A 17,308-nucleotide genomic window follows, 5' to 3' on the forward strand; every position below is an offset into this window, starting at 1 on the left:
AGATATTACTTGAGCACCAAATTATCAGAATGATTTCTGAAGGATCATGTGACAGAAGACTGGAGTAATGACTACTGAGAATGCAGCTTTGCCATCACAGGAATAAATTACATTTAAAATATATTCAAATAGAAAACAGTTATTTTAAAATGTAATAATATTACGCAAAATTACTGTTTTTACTGTATTTTTGATCAAATAAATGCAGCCTTGGTGAGCCTAATTTCAAAAACATTAAAAATATCTTACTAACTCCAAACTTTTGAACTGTAGTGTATATATTGGTGGGGGTCAATGCACAAACCTCAACGTACACAGGGAATTAACCAAGATGTAAGACTCTATGTAAGTGCTTTCTGCCAAAGTGTGACTCACGTTTTTTGAAGTACACAGTGCACACGCCGAGTATTAAGCTTGATGGGAACAGCTGTGTAATAGCTGGGTAACATCCTGGACAAAGGCATAAATACTCTTTGTCATTTCACGGCTAAAGGAAGGTCATCTGAAGCCACACGGCTGCTAACAGCGAAGAATTGAGTTGACATAACTGGCCGTTTCATTACACGCACTGCTATGAGTCCTATCAGCACTTCCTCTTTACAGAAAACATAAGTTGCCCTCAAACAACATCTGGGGTTTCAAGTTACCCTCATCCCAATGGGGAATCAAAGTGAGAACACAAACAGTTCTATCTATATTGGATGAGAGTATACACAGAAATTGAGCTTTTGGTAAAACATGCATAAGCATCACACCGATTCATACCCCTTTAGATTATAAGTGGAGTTTGAATAAAACTTTCAATAAATGAAAACTGTGGCAAAACATTACATTTAAAAATAAATTAGGTAAGGTTGTGAACCCAGGTTTAGCACCCCTTGAGTATCAAAACTGTATCATATGACTTTCATTTACAATACATCTATAGTGTTTAGAAGTTCAGCTCCAGTGAAGATGACAGAAAGAGAGAGACTAAAAGAGGAAGTCACCCATATTTTTCAGCTGGGCAAAATTCAAATACTGTGATACGGACAGTCCCTAGACCTGTGTAAACCCATCTGCACTAGATATATGACACTACCAACCCTGCAACCACAGTCATGATAGCTAACTGTAATGGACAGGCATATAAACCTGTAGGCATGCAATAACCCCTGATAACATGAATGCAGATTTCATGTATATTCCTGGAATTAATAAATTACCCGTCTTTAATAGAATAGGGAGGAAAACAGTTTGAAAGGGATGGGGGCAAAAAAACATGTTCATATTAGAGGAGCTTAGAAGATAGACTCGACTCAAGGTCAAATTTTCAACATGTTATTACTAAAGATAAAGAGAGAGCTGATGATAGAGTTGCTGGAAGAGGTGAGGTAAACTTCTTATACACTTATCATTGCGGTCAGCAGGATTATATGAACATTGCTCCTTTAAGACCCTATGAAACCACAAATTTGTGGGTTTAAAGGGTTAGTTCACCCAAAAAATCATTAGGTTTGTTCTTGCACATCATTCAGGTTCAGTTGAGCTTCTGCTTATGTTCGCTGATCAAGGTTTAAATGTGAGTAAAAGCCTAAATTAAATCTGTTCATTATATAAAGCGATTGAGTATCTTCAGAATTTTTGGACTAAACCACTCAATTGGATTAGTTTACTGATCTCTTTATGAACTTGAAGTGTCAAAGTTTGAATTGGAAGGAGAGAAAGCTCTCAGATTTCATCAAAAAAACTTTCATTTGCGTTCCAAAGAGGAATGAAAGTCTAAAAAGCTTGAAATGACATGAGGGTGAGTAATTAATGACAGAATATTCATTTTTAGCTGAACTATCCCTTTAAGTCTTAAGTCTGTTAACTTTGAGAGCTAGAATCAATATGTCAGTCTGATACTAAATTTGACACACTGAGCAAATATACACATTTAAAATTAAAAAAATGGGAAATAGGCTACTCATTCCATTCAAATGTTTGGGGTTGGTATAACATTTGTAATGCTTTTGCATGAAATAAGCCTCTTATTCTAACTAAGAATGCATTTATTTAATCAAATACCAAAAAACAGTAATATTGTGAAATATTATTACAATTTAAAAACTTTTTTCTATTTTAATATTCAGCACGTAAGGTGCAGAGACTGTTGCTTTGGTCATGTGAACGGTAGGGCTCTGTGTAGGCCTCGTCTAAACACGCTGGCTGATCCGTTCTTGCCTGACCTGGGGTTGATGCCTGTTTTTTTGAGTTGTATGAAGCTTTGAAGCTTCTTATTGAATGACACTATACAGCACAACAAGAGAGATACATGCACACTCACACACACACACACACAAACAGTGAGTCATGGGAAGTATCCGTTCTCCAACACACAACCCCTCCGCCCCATTCTGTCACTCCTGATCAGTAGGCCATGCTGCCTTCCACTCAGCACATTTAACACACACAAACCACAGCAAGAGTACTGGAGTAAAACACAGTGTTTTACTAACTGCTAACTGAAGCAAAATGAGTCAGTAAACAAACAAAATTAAGACAGTGTCTCAGTTAAATTATACTTAACAAAATAATACATAATTATTAAATATTCAATTACATAAAATTGAAATAATACTGTTACAATTCCTGTCTTGTTTTTGACTTTTATTTTGATGTTTTCTGTGCATTGTTCTTGTTTCACTTCCTGTGTCTGCCTTGTTTCCTTAGCTCCCTTGTTTGTTGCTATAGTGATTAATTACCCTCATCTGTCTCTTGTTAGCCCTTGTTATCTTGTGTATATACTGTATAACCCTATGTTTCCGTAGTCTACTATCTTTGCATGTTTGTTAAGCTGTTGCATTTTCATATCTGATTACCTTGTTCCCGTTCCATTTTGGATTATCTTTGCATTTTGAAAAATGTTTTGCTGCATTTAGATCTTTGACTCTCCTCTTCCCTGTCAGTGCATAACAAACATTTCCAAAATTACAATTATAATCACGTCACAACACAAAAATGACCTGTGAGCAGAATTTTACTGTACATAATTTTCAAGCTGTAATGTTGTTACATTATGCAAAACATAATATTTGTGTATTTTGGATACATATTTTTTTTACATTATTTTATTATTTATACATGCAACCAGCAAATATTAAACTGATCAAAAGTGACATTAAATTATGTTACAAATGATTTCTATTTAAATTAAATGCTGTTCTTTTGAATTTTCCATTCATCAAAGAATTCTGAAAAAATCTAAAAATTCTAAAATTCTAAAAAAATATATATATATTTCCACAAATAAAAATAAAAATTGAGCAGCACAACTGTTGATACATTGATACTAATAAGAATAGTATCTTGAGCAGTAAATCAGTATATTAGAATGATTTCTAAAGGATCATGTGATAATTATTGTAATAATATTCCATAATATTGCTGTTTTTACTGTATTTTTGATCACATAAATGCAGCCTTGATTCAAAAAAAAGATTTCAAAAACATTTTAAAAACTCTTACCCACCTCAAACTTTAAACAGTTTTGAATATATGGCCATAGTTGGAAAATAGAACTTATACCACATTGCTGGATTATTACCACATTCACATACCATCATATATTACCACAATATTACCATGGTACATGTCTCCAAAAATATTGCATTATAATGGTACTATTTTGTTTGTGAAAAGAACATGAGCATGTAGTTGGTAGTCAAAGAAAACCACAGGAGAAGATGTGCAGGAGCGCACCAGGAGAGGTGGGCCAGGTTTGTGTCTGACATCTCTCTGACTGAAGAGCTGGCAGGTAAAGTCACACTCACAGGTGTGCGTCAGGAAATCCGGTCCCACACACTGACGGTTTGACAAGCAACAGCAAGGCTCAAGCTGATTACGGCATACACGGGCTCCTTAAGCCCACCGGGGACCAGGCTGCCTGAACAGACCATATGGTACTGCTCTTCTGTGATTTTATCACAGTTTTAACTGACTTTACAATCCTCTCAACCGAGCGGTATGGATTATGGGAGGGGACGGAGTGATATTCAACTTGTCCTCTGTCAAAGACAGCGCACTGGGCTGCTTTATCTTAAGCTGAGAGATTGTTTTGAAAAGACATACGTAAGCAATGACCTTCAGTTAGTCGGTTGCTATTGCAAAACAAACCCAAATAGATCTGGACACAAAAGCTATGGGGTCTCGTATCACCATGAAGAGGTTCATTTTACAGCCAGCCAAATGTATTTTACTCTGCTTATCACACTGCTCCTTATCAAATAAATAAATAACTAAAAATAGTTTAAATTATATACTCTATTTGTAATTATATTATATTATATTTATTTGTATAATTTGACAATGCTGAATTAGTCAATGGGTTGTGTAATAAGTAAAAAAGGTCATGAAATTAATGTGGAAAGCCTGTGGTTTGAATTTTTTTATTATTATTCAGCAATTTTTTGCATTTATCTTCTCAAAGTGCATATATGTTTGAAAAGTCATAATAGTAACATCCATTTCTCCTCTTTCAATTCAGTTGAAATCAACTGAATTAAATGTAAATAAATAAATAAAAGATGCATAAAAGCAGTTGTGCCAAGTTTGCAAAACATCAAAATTCAGTAGCCACATTTACACGCACACACACTTACAATTCGTCAAAGAGCTGCACTTTATTATACAGTATAGGCCACAATATAAACGTCCAAATATGAACTTCCAAATGCACACTTTCTTTGATAACAAATTATCACTTCCAACAAAAAAAGACAACAACAAAAAAACACTTATGGTGCCTTACATTGGGCCAGTCAAACTGTTTCCAACAACTGTGGCACAAGAAACACTGAAATGTGGAATCAACAGTCTTTTAGAACCAAGATGGACAAAGAGAAGATGGCTTTTTGTTTCCCAGTCACTAGCTATGTCTGAAACTGAAGTCTTGTTGCTTGACTTAAAGGCAAAATGTTTTTGTATAAAAGTAGCCTATCTCCTAAAAAACTGGTTTCAGACTGGCTTCCAAAGCATTATAACTTCACATCTAAAAATCAAGAACAAATTCAAGTGAGCTTAAGAGATAAGCAAGCAAATATTTAATACTTATATCTTAGTAGAAGTTGAAAGACATTTATGTATAAATTTACTTCAGTCTCCCCATCAGATGCCTTTTTTCTTTTCACCAACTGCCATATACCACATGCACAGGGTTGTGGGATATTACAGGCACATCTGTGCTGCATTGAAAAAAAACAACCAGACGAAGGCATCTTAGTAGACAAGACAACCATGGAGAAGAATGTGACTCTCACACATTCAGAGACGGGGTTTAATGAACCCCAGGGTACGACCTAGGTTAGACGGCAAACAGAAAAGTGTGCTCAATCTAAATATTGACAGAAGGGAAAGAGGCAGCGAGAAAAACAATATGAGGACAGAGAGCCTTCCTCGTTTAATCAGAAAGAAAGGAAGATGGACTTCAGCTGCACTATTACAGAAGAAAGGGGTCTTTCCTTAATTTTCACTTCTTTTTGTGTGCTGATCTAAACTAAAACAGGAAGAACTCCATAACATTTACACACACACACCTGTGCTGTGGAGGTATGGCTAGCCCTCTGGGTACATCAGTGTGGAACAAACACACACATAACATACACACTTAATCCATATTAATTCATATCTGCTTTAAAAATGTATTTGTATTCTATGTGGATAGTGACCATCAAAAGCCCTGATTGTCCACAAATAAACACTCTAAGTATGATGAGAGAAAGGCAGCACTCTCACACATACATACAGTATGTGATATGCTCCATCACTTTGAGTAGTTTTGAATTATATGCACTAAATGAAAAAGCAATTTTTTTTTGCTTTCTAATAATATTACCATTATCTTTCAAACAGTCGTCGAGATAACTATAATCATCATTTTTTTGAGAAAATGATGTCTAAAGAGTTCACATTTTCGGTCACAATTAGGAAATTCAGTCTTATAATTAAGACAATAACAGGCTAATTTAAAATATAAAGTTTATTTATAATATTGAGCATATATAAACTATAATTTTACTTTTCCAGCTAGCTAACGCTATAGCCATTGAACGGCTTTCCTGAGGTAAATGTAACGTTTCGCAGCCTACCATGTTCACAAGCTGTTTAATTGAACACTTTCCACTTTCTTCACCAATTACATGAGAAATTATACATTTTAGTAAGTTGTACTTCATTTTTCAATCGACATTTGGAAGCCCATTCATGTTTATTTTGTGCTTTAACTAGTAGTAAATCAAAATACAAGATCGGTTAACGCACGCTCTGACACACCGCGATTGAGACAAGGAGGATAGCTGCAGGTCGGAGTAATGGGCTTGCTGAAAGGTAGCGAAAGGTGAATTGCTACAACAGAAAATACCCCCTAACTCTACCCCACACCCTGACAGGCAGCTTTCGCGACCAATTGTAAAGACCTTTAGGCACGGCCATTATTCCAACCTGCAGATACCCACACTTGGAGAGATGTGCGATACCACGCTCATTTAATGCTGTCAAACCAAAACGTATCTTTTCAAGTGTCATTAAAAATGTACATAATTTGATAGATTATACTTTGTTTCATCAAAAAACATAAAATTTAATTTCGTTTGCTTATTGTTTTTCCACAAACGGCGCACTACTTAAGACTCAAAATGATAGAGCGCGACACACATGCTGTAACAAACGAAAGAAGAGGCACTTTATATTGCAAGACGTTTTTAAGAAAACTGGATTAAAGTCTCACTCGTACCTATAAAAACATGGAAGATCAATTACCTGAAAATTCCTGCAAGTATTCACACTGACTACACATTATTATGATCTGTTACAAGGAGCTAAGAGTATCCATAACAAGAAACAGCAAGCTCTAAACACAGAAAAGACACATCTGTCTGAGAGTCGGGCTTATGATTAGCAAATAAAGCCTATTCTCAAAGCCTGTAGAGTAGACTAAGATAATATTCTCTCACAGGGGAAGACTGAATCGACAAAAAGTGCAATATTTCACACAATGTGCTCAGGTAGCACTTATATATATATATATATATATATATATACACACACACACACTTGTACATGTGCTAAGAACTCTCCAGAGGGCTGCAAATAGGAATTACAGTAGAGAAATTCATCCGCTAACACTTTGAAAAGTATTCAGAGTTAAGAAAAAACACTTCATATTTAAAAAAAAAAGTCAAACAGTCAAGTTGTTCACTAAGCAAGTCTCTAAAAGGCAATAGTATGGAATAATATTGCTGTGCCATTCCTTTACCTAACTTGAAGCTCAGCTTAGGCTACTTGAGCATTCCCAGAATCCCTCTCTTGCTATTCTTACAGAGGAATGGTCTCAATATATTCTTCTAGATCTACCCTCCCCCTGCCCTCCTGCAGGACCTTGGACCCTTTTGCTGTTTTCCACTCTCCACTCTTCCTCTCGTCCGTGTCCTCCACCTCCCTCTCTAAGTTATTTCTGCCCTCCCTAGGTGACCTGGCTTTGCCCGCACTCCTCTCCACTGCCTCATTTCTTCCCACTCTTGTCCCAGTGGATCCAGAGGCCGGAATGCGTTTCTTCTTGGGTGGCCCCCAGATGAAGTTCTCAGGCGGGTGGTAGTGGCGCTGGGCGAAGCGAAGTAGGGTGCGTCTCTGACCGTGTTGCCGCAGTGTGTAGACAAAGTATTCCAGTGCGCTGTGACGCATGTTGGGTAATGTGCCCTCCACCAGCGCCTCCTCCAACAGCAGATGCACCAGAGGCAGCTTGAAGCTTTCAAAGCCCAGCTCACCAAGGCTTTTCAAAATGCGAGTGATACGCAAGTAGTTGTGCTGCGACCTGGAAAGAAAAGAGGTCATAGTACAAAAAATATGTTTAACACATTGCCCAACATTTTGTAATATTGGTTGTTTACAAAGAAGAACATTTTATGACATTTTATTTTTGGTCATTGTATTTTGTCAGGAATAGGGAAAAAGTGTCGAAGCATAATTAAGGTAGGGTATGCCATTTTCAGAGAGGCTAGCAATAGCGAGATCCCACCCTCCCTTCAGAGCATCTCTAAAGCCACGCCTCCTCCAAAACACATGAACACTTACAACAAGGAGCAAACAAAAGAGTCACGGGAGACAGTGTTAGGGGCCGTTCACACAGAACGCGTCTTTGCGTCTAAAAACACGAGACGCGGCACTCAGGAGTGGCTTTAAAAAAAGCGCAGTGTAGAACGCGAGTGTCTCGAGAAGCGCTTTTGAGATGTGAGACAATAACGACAACAACGGAAATAATAGAAATAGGTAAACAGCAGAATTGACAGATAAGTTTTGACATGGAAAAAAAGAAAATACGGCTCGCGCATTTGAACGCAGCTAGAGCAGACAGAGGAGAATGAGCCGCACATTTGAATTCTCTGCTGTAATGCGATCTCATGCGAACATATTTTGCATTTGTGCTGGTAGATTACAGCAAAACACTCCACATGCACACAAACCTCTGCTCTGGTCGCATCTCAGGAAAACACATTGGTTTGTAGCACTGAGGAAACGAACACCAATGATATGTCTCTGAATGACAAGAGACTGAGGCGAGAGAAGTGATACTTCCTCATGCATAATACAGCAATTATACTGTAGTATGCATACTACAGTGCAGTGATTGGATTGAATGAGCTTTATGTCATGAATATATATGTCGAGAATCTACATCAGCATGTTCGAAAGTACACGATGAAGATTTTGTGACATTGCTCTGACTCAGCTTTTCAAACAGGAAGACAGAAATCGCTCTGAAAAATGCAAAAATTACTATTTTTCACTAATGAATAACATTAATGAGTAACCTTAGTGTTTTCAATGATGTGCAGCCTATACATATCTGTTTACATCTCAAAAAAAGTGTTTTGGGGTTTCATGACCCTTTAAGGAGCACTGAACTGTACAGTACCACCTGACTGCTGCAGATTCATTTCGGCGTTGACAGTGTTGCCATTGAAACGCATAAATCCGAACCACTCCGAGTATAACATCATGGGTTTCAGACTCTTCCAAATTATGTTAGATATGGTGTGAACGCAGCATAAGGTCATTGTTTTGGTTCAGGAGGAACTTTAAAAGGTGGCTACTGTTTCGGTTGCGGCACTCTGTGACTGATGTCTAACTCTGCGCTGATAATGTGTGATGTCTCTCTCTCTCTCTCTCTCTCTCTCTCTCTCTCTATATATATATATATATATATATATATATATATACACTGTTTTTATGTTTTGTGATGGTTGTTCACGAGTCTCTTGTTTTTTCTGAGCAGTTAAACTGAGCTCTGTTCTTCAGAAAATTCCTCCAGCTCCTGCAGATTCATCAGTTTTCAAACATTTTTGCATATTTGAACCCTTTCCAGCAGTGACTGAATGATTTTGAGATTCATCTTTTCACACTGAGGACAACTGAGGGACTCAAATTCAACTATTAAAAAAGGTTCAAACATTCACTGATGCTCCAGAAGGAAACGGGGGTGAAAACTTTTGAATTCAAATATCAAGGTAAATTGTACTTTCTTTTGTACACATCTAATTGTACACATTTTTCTGCCGGGAAACATGCAAGTATCTTCTGTTGGTTCCGAAGGGCAGTACTAAATAATATCAATGAAATTTAAACAAAATAAAAATGGGACATCTTCATCCTGTTCAAAAGTTTTCACACCCCGACTCTTAATGCATCGTGTTTCCTTCTGGAGCATCAGTGAATGTTTGAACCTTTTTTAATAGTTGTGTTTGAGTCCCTCAGTTGTCCTCAGTATGAAAACACAGATCTCAAAATCCTACAGTCACTGCTGGAAAGGGTTCAAATATGCAAAAATGCTTAAAAACTGATGAATCTGCAGGAGCTGAAGGATTTTTCTGAAGAACAGAGCTCAGTTTAACTGCTCAGGACAAACAAGAGACTCATGAACAACGAGGATCATCAGGTAACCACACACAGTATTGAAAATCAATGGTTCAAATACTTATGAATGGGGCCATTTTAATAAATTCAGCTATTGTTTTGTCTTGTGAACTAAATGCAAACATCTTTTATGTAAAATATCTTACTCAGGACAGTACTAAACAAAAAATTGCATGCATTTTTTATCATCCCTTTTATTTTATTAAAATAATTTTCACAGATTCTGCAAGGGGTTCACATACTTTTTCATGCCACGGTAAACAACTTAAGGAGCACTGAACTGTACAGTACCACCTGAGTGCTGCAGATTCATTTCAGCTTTGACAGTGTTGCCATTGAAACTCATAAATTCGAGTCACGAACCGCTCCGAGTATAACATCATGGGTTTCAGACTCTTCCAAATTATGTTAGATATGGTGTGAACGCTGCATAAGGTTGTTGTTTTGGTTCAGGAGGAACTTTAAAAGGTGGCTACTGTTTCGGTTGCGGCACTCTGTGACTGATGTCTAACTCTGCATAGGTGACTGATGCTGATAACATGTGATGTCTATATATATATATATATATATATATATATATATAACATCCTGATAGCCATCACTAAGTTCTGAGAAGGTATCTTTAATATGACTTTATTTTGTCTTACTGCACTGGCAGATTGTTTTACTTGTTTGAAGTATAAACAAGATTAAAACAAGTTAAAACATATGCCAGTGCAGTATATCCAAAAACAATTACATATAAATTAGAATTTTAGTGGAAAACAAATCAAAAAGGTTAAATAAATAATCATTAAGAAAATAATTTTTGTCCAGTATAAGATACTCAGCGTTCTCAAAATGACAGCTTTTGGTACAGGCCCATTCACACTGCAGACAAAGTTCATCAAGCGGTGTATCTCTTTAATGTAATGTAAGCGTGTCCTCTATGGCACAGTCCTGGGGCAATGACACACAGACAGATACGCACAGTCATTTATGTCTACCACACAGCCCACTGCACTGCGGATTTTCTTTCACTCCCTCCTTGCTTATCATGCGTTCATCAAACTCGTTTTCAACTCTCCTTTCCAACTGTCTCTACATTTCTTTCCCCACATTCACCATCTCTCTAAATGCAAAGTTTTTGTATCCTATTCAGTTCTTCTCTATTTATCCTCCTCTGTGCGTCTGACCCATTTCTCCGGCCCCTGCATGAGATGATCACATGACGATACAGTCGGGGTCATGACCGAAATTGTGTTGCAGGGATAGGAGACTAAGGTCCCTGGACTGAAGCATGCTAAATATGGCAGGAGATGGGAGACTAAGATTAGGGAATGTAAAGATACCTGGTGCAGGTGGAGTAAAACATAAAGATCAGAGGAAAGGAATTATAGAGTAAAAAGGACTTAAAAACAGCAAAACAGAAAGACAACTCACTCATTCAGGTGCTGGAAGCGATCCTGCCAGTTTGGGGCTCGAGCCACATTCCCATTTTTATCCAGGAGTTTGATTCCAAAGAAATCCAACATGATCGTATATGCTAGGAGGAAGCGTCTCTTGGCTTCTCGAGTGCTTTGGAATTCCTGTTGACATCAAAAACAGTTAAAAGGTTATCTGCACAATGACTATAGAATATAGAATTTAAGTTTTTTTTTTTTTTTTATCCTAATATATCAGGCTGTAAAATCCTTTGGTTCTAATTGGAACTTTTATTTTTAATAGTGTAATATCGCCTACTCAAAGGTGTCAGAACATCCATAAATAGGTTTCAGGCAGTGGCACATTATGTGTTTTAGTCTCATTCTGCCTCTTTTTTTCATTTGACCTAAAATAAGCCAGAAACCAAAACACTGATTTAAAGCACTTACAGTTTTATATCTTATATCTATAGTTTAAATATCTTCTTTCTTTGTCCAGAGAACCATATTGCCAAGACCTTAAACAAAAAAACAAAAAACAAAAAAAACATCTTAAAAAAGTGATCCGAAGAACCACTGAAGAACCTTTACTTTTAAAAGTGTACGTCTTGACTGTTTTCAACTAAATTCATAATTGATGTACTTTCAGTCCTGTCAACCTTAGTATCATCAATGTGACGGGACAAAGTTTCAGTAGTAAAAGTTTCAATACACCTGATCAAAACCATTTTTTTTTATTCATGATTATTATTGCATTGCATAATGTGTATTATACAAACTGATAACCACAAGTGAATCGCATTCAATTATTTAATATAAATGGAAATATTTTTCTGTTTGCAATTTCAAGTATTTATCACCCCCAATATTTGCATATGCCAGCCCATGTTCAATGCATTACACAAGGGCAGCCAGTATTAACGTCTGGATCTGTGCAGAGCTGAATCATCAGACTAGGTAAGCAAACAAGAACAATAGTGAAAAATGGCAGATGGAGTGATAATAACTGACATGATTCATGATTACATGATATTTTTAGTGATATTTGTAAATTGTTTTTCTAAATGTTTCATTAGCAGGTTGCTAATGTACTGTTAAATGTGGTTAAAGTTACCATCGAGATTTAAAGGGGCCGCGTACCCTGAATCGCCGCATTTATAATGATAGGCAGTTAAAAAAATGTATAAAAAAAAAACTATGGGGTATTTTCAGCTGAAACTTCACAGACACATTCAGGGGACACCTTAGACTTATATTACATCTTTTGAAAAGATGTTCTTTGGCACCTTTAATACATAAGTAACTAATGATTTCACATATAATAAATATGTAACATAATTAGGTATAACACAATAATGTACAACACAATAATGTAAGGCTACGTTTCTCAACACTAAGAATGAATAAAACAGTACTTTTTAATCCATAAGTAACTAACGTGGTAATTTTTTATACAAAATAAATATTTAACACAATAACGTATAACACAATAACATAACACATTTCTCAACACTGAGAATATGGCGTGAATGCCTGTTGCTCCAGACATGCACTTGTCAGTCATCTACAAATCACAGCACTTTTATAATCACAAAGCCATGTAGTGATTTCATTTTTATTTAGATTTATTGTTCAGCATCACTTGAGCATTTTATAATTTGCATGGCTGAATGATGTCTTCCTCTTATCTGAGTGACCATGAATGACAGCTAACAATTTTTGGTTCCCAGAACATTCCCAGAACGTAGGTTCTTGGTTCCCAGTATGTTCTTTTTTAAGGTTTGTTTTTGGTTAGCAAGGAAATTTTGTTAACGGAAATAGAACGTTAGTTTTTGTTTGTAGGAATGTTATTCTAACATTTGTCTAACGTTATTCTATCATTATTTTAACATTCCTCAAACGTTCTCCTAACGTTAAAGTTCCCTTAAAGTTTATTTTTTAATAATCCTAATGATATTTTAACAATCCTATAACATAATTCTAATGTTCTCCTAATGTTATTCTAACATTCCACTAACGTTATTATAACATTATTATAACATTCTAACATTCCTATAATGTTATTCTAACATTATTTTAACGTTTCTCTAACATTATTTTAACGTTCCTCTAACGTTATTTTAACGTTCCTCTAACGTTATTTTAACGTTCCTTTAACATAATTCTAACATTCCCCTAACGTTATTATAAAATTATTCTAATGTTCTCTTAACGTTATTATAAAATTCCTATTACATTATACTTATAATATTTTATTTTATTTTTATTGCGACTGTTTGTGGTGAATTTGGAGCATGTGGGGGGCTGAGAGACCTCAGAATGAATTGCCATTTTTTTTTATATTTTAAAAACCGAAACAGCACAAACGAAAATTTCACCAGCACAAACCAGCACAAACGAAGCACAAACAAACAAGACTATCTAGGGTGAATTTGAAGCGCAACCTATGTGGGGGGGCGCTGAGTGACCTGAGATTTTATAAATATTATTTTAACAGGCATATCTAAAAAAAAAAAAAAAAAACCCGAAGCAACACAAACTAAACTTTCACCAGCACAAACGAAGCACAAATGATTGAGACTATTTTAGGCGAATTTGGAACATATGGGGGGGCTGAGTGACGTCATCGAGCACAAACAAAAATTTTTACGGCACAAACCAGCACAAACGGAGCACAAACGATTGAGACTATTTTGCATTTTGCGTTGGGTGGGGGGTCAACTTCACGCAGCTAAAGTTTTCTTAACGGAAATAGAACGTTAATTTTTGGTTTGTAGAATGTTATTTTAACATTGCCCTAATGTTATTCTAACTTTATTTTAACGTTCCTCTAACGTTATTCTAATGTTCCTAGAACGTTCCCCTAACCTCTTTACTCCAATATCATTACTCCGCTGTACGTCAGTGATCATCCTGCACACCTGCGACCCAGTATATTATAAGCGGTATGGAAAACGGATGGAGGACTATAATCAGTATTACAAACCTATAACGTTCCCAGAATGTTGTTATTTGGTTCTCAAAAAAAAAAAAAAAAAAACAGGAACCAAATACAAACGTTAGGGGAATGCTCTGTGTTTGCTGGGGGTATTTTAAGTTAATGAAGAGGATTGACTCAATTCAATATTTCAACTTTCCACATCCACCCCTACCCGTTTACCATAAGGAGTTAGAAATACCATTACTACTGTACTGTCCTCGCTAAAGAAATCAGTCAGACAGCGGGAGTGTGGAAGGGGGATCGAGCGGAATTTTGTGTTGCTGTTGATTTGCAGTCTCTTTTTAGGCCTTACGCATTTGTCAATCATCCCCGCTTGCTATTTGGGGAATGAACTCAGAAGCTATGATTGGTCGAACTCATCTTTTTTTGCTTGATCTTGCTTGATTTAAGTACTGAGTGTGCACAGTGGCATCACCAGGGGCCAGTTGCATAAACTTAGTCACTATATTAAGACTGTGTCTTAAGAACTAGTTTGACCAACTTGCAGTTAACCAGGGGGTAATCAATGTTATTTTTCCAATTCAAATTACACCAATCTACCTTTTTATGTAACAAACTTTAAAAAATTAGGACCACTCCTCAAGAAAAACATTAGTGTCTTAACTTTTAAGACTAGTCTAAGTGGTTTATGCAACTGGCCCCTGGGGTTTTTGCGTAGTTAAGAGTGACAAATCATACCTGCGTACTTTGATGTCTAAATGCGTACCCGCTACGCAAAATGCGTCTGTACTTTACAGTTATTGAACCAAAATGAATCAAAACTGAATAATGTCACTATTGTCTTTTTAGAGCTGCTTTACAGCAGTGTTAAATTGTGTTTGCATGACTGAATCGTTATTTTCCTGTTTATCACTGTAAAGCTGTGTTGAAACAAACTGTATTATATAAAGCACTGCAGAAATAAAGATGACTTGACGACTTTAGGAACATACCTTTATTTCATCCTGAGTGAGTTCTTGAGCATAAAAATTTAGGCCCTGTTCTCTGAGTGGAAAGAGCCTGTAACAGCAGTTGAGAAACAGGTTAGGATCTATCTCAAAATTAATCATTATTTATCAATTAGAGAAACAACACCGGAAAATAAACATTTTCAAACACATTATAAGAAACAGTTTTGGTTTTATAGCAAATATTATGATTAATTTTGATTAAGCGCTAGGCTCTTTAACTACAATAATATAGTTATTTGCTATAATTTCATTGTATTAGCCTACATCATATATCAGCTTTATATCAACCATACCAAATTCCCTAGATATCAGAATTGACACTGGCCACTGACAAACCCATATCAGAGAGAAGGAAAGAGAAAAAGAAAAATGACACTCACACAAACACACACACAAATACAATAAAGGGAACATTTCTCCCTGTCAGCTGTTTGATCCTACATGTTGCTGACCAGTAGCGAAGGACAACCCGCAAACCTCGGCACATCTTTCTTTTCCTTTCTTCTCCTCAAGCCTCCCTTGTTTCTCTTCACTCTCTGAAGCTATGTAGTCCTGGCTGCCTGCCTGCTATAGCAGTCAAGCTTTTGCCAAGTTTTGCTAGAGAAATAAGCAACCTGGCCTGAAAAAACAAGCCCAAAATAAGCGACCCATGATTATGGTTGGAGGGGCATACAGACATCACGCAGTCTGCACAGGGAACCTTTTTAAAAGTGATTTTATTTCAGTTTTCTATTATGATCTGTCAAGAACATTTATTGTTTTAATTATTTAAACCATTTCTAGTCCCATTCAGAAAATTCCACATATTTCAAGGACCAAATGACCATCACGTCATAAATGCACTGAATTAAAATGGTGGATTAATTGTCCTCAAAACTCATAAAACAAGTAAACAAACCAATTTATTTTCCCTGGCTATCTAATAAGATATCATTTACATTAAAAATGCTACCCATGACTACCCAAATCTTTAAGCAACTTCTTGAAAAAACAAGGCCAAATTTGTGTATAATAAGTGGAATTGTCAACTCTGTTTTCAATGTCATCTCATCTTTATTTACTTAAAAAGGCGAAATGCTAGCGACCTGTCTGCTTGCAATCACTCACCGTTTATGTGTTTTTACATCCGCTAATTGATATTATGTAAATAGCTCTGCAAGCATACGGTATGTGAAAAAATGAGTAGTGGGGAATGAGAGAAGCTAATCACTTCTACCTCGGCAGGAGGGAGTGCCGAGGTACGACTGGCAGCATATGCGTGAAGCCTGATTTTAGAACCGTGTTGTTATTTCACGCGGACTTGGGGCATCATGTCCTCCCCCTCTTCCTCACCCTCAATGGTTGTAATCACAGCACAGGCAGGAACAAACAGGAGCTTCAGCTATGAGAGTGTGTGAGATGTAACGAGACCCAACTGAGAGCTTTACAAGAGCACATGACGTAGAACCACTGTTCAACCTTCACACAACCTTCAATGTTAGCTGAAAATCACCTTGCGAGTAGATTCAAATTCATTACCGTTTACATGTTTCTTCATTGGTGATGTAGGTATTGTATATTTTTAAAATGAATAAGAGGATGAAAAAGAGGATGACTAAAGCATGAAACAAAAAAGCACACATCATGACGTCAATTTGTAGGCCAACCCGAAAGGCTAATTTTAGCATTAGATTTTCATGTCTTGAACTACAGTATAAATTACACACATTCATACGTCAAGCATGAATACTGAACCTGTTGTGTGCTTTGAAAAGGATTCTAATATCAGCAGTTGATCAACCTCATGCTTGTGGTAACAAATCATTATTTAGCAACTTATCTAGTAAATTGTCCAACAAAAATTCACAGATTAGACCTTATCTTATGCACAAACTGCAATTTAAATAGGATTCATTTCACCTGCTAGTTATGTTACTGGTGATGTGAATGTTCAGTATTTTTTCCCCAGCTGACCTCGAACAAATTCCTCTTTTATTATATCAATGATATAATCATCATCGGAATCCAAAAGAGATGCTTATTCTGAG

At 36.4% G+C, this 17,308-nt stretch overlaps 1 protein-coding gene across 5 annotated transcripts in view; it reads right to left on the reverse strand.

Moving 5' to 3' along the window:
* Window positions 1–3,314: 3,314 nt before the first annotated feature.
* Window positions 3,315–17,308, reverse strand: part of ogfrl1 (opioid growth factor receptor-like 1) — a 34,231-nt gene continuing 20,237 nt past the window's right edge. For 4 of the 5 annotated variants that reach the window (XM_067386341.1, XM_067386342.1, XM_067386345.1 and 1 more), the window contains 3 exons: window positions 15,264–15,330; window positions 11,350–11,495; window positions 3,315–7,828 (listed from right to left, as the gene is read on the reverse strand). In XM_067386341.1, the coding sequence (XP_067242442.1) occupies window positions 7,333–7,828; window positions 11,350–11,495; window positions 15,264–15,330 (709 nt within the window). In that variant the 3' untranslated portion in view covers window positions 3,315–7,332. The remainder of the gene's footprint in view (window positions 7,829–11,349; window positions 11,496–15,263; window positions 15,331–17,308) is intronic. The other variant, XM_067386343.1, reaches the window with a different exon arrangement.

Source organism: Chanodichthys erythropterus, chromosome 5, assembly GCF_024489055.1.
Source record: "Chanodichthys erythropterus isolate Z2021 chromosome 5, ASM2448905v1, whole genome shotgun sequence".
NCBI lineage: Eukaryota > Metazoa > Chordata > Actinopteri > Cypriniformes > Xenocyprididae > Chanodichthys > Chanodichthys erythropterus.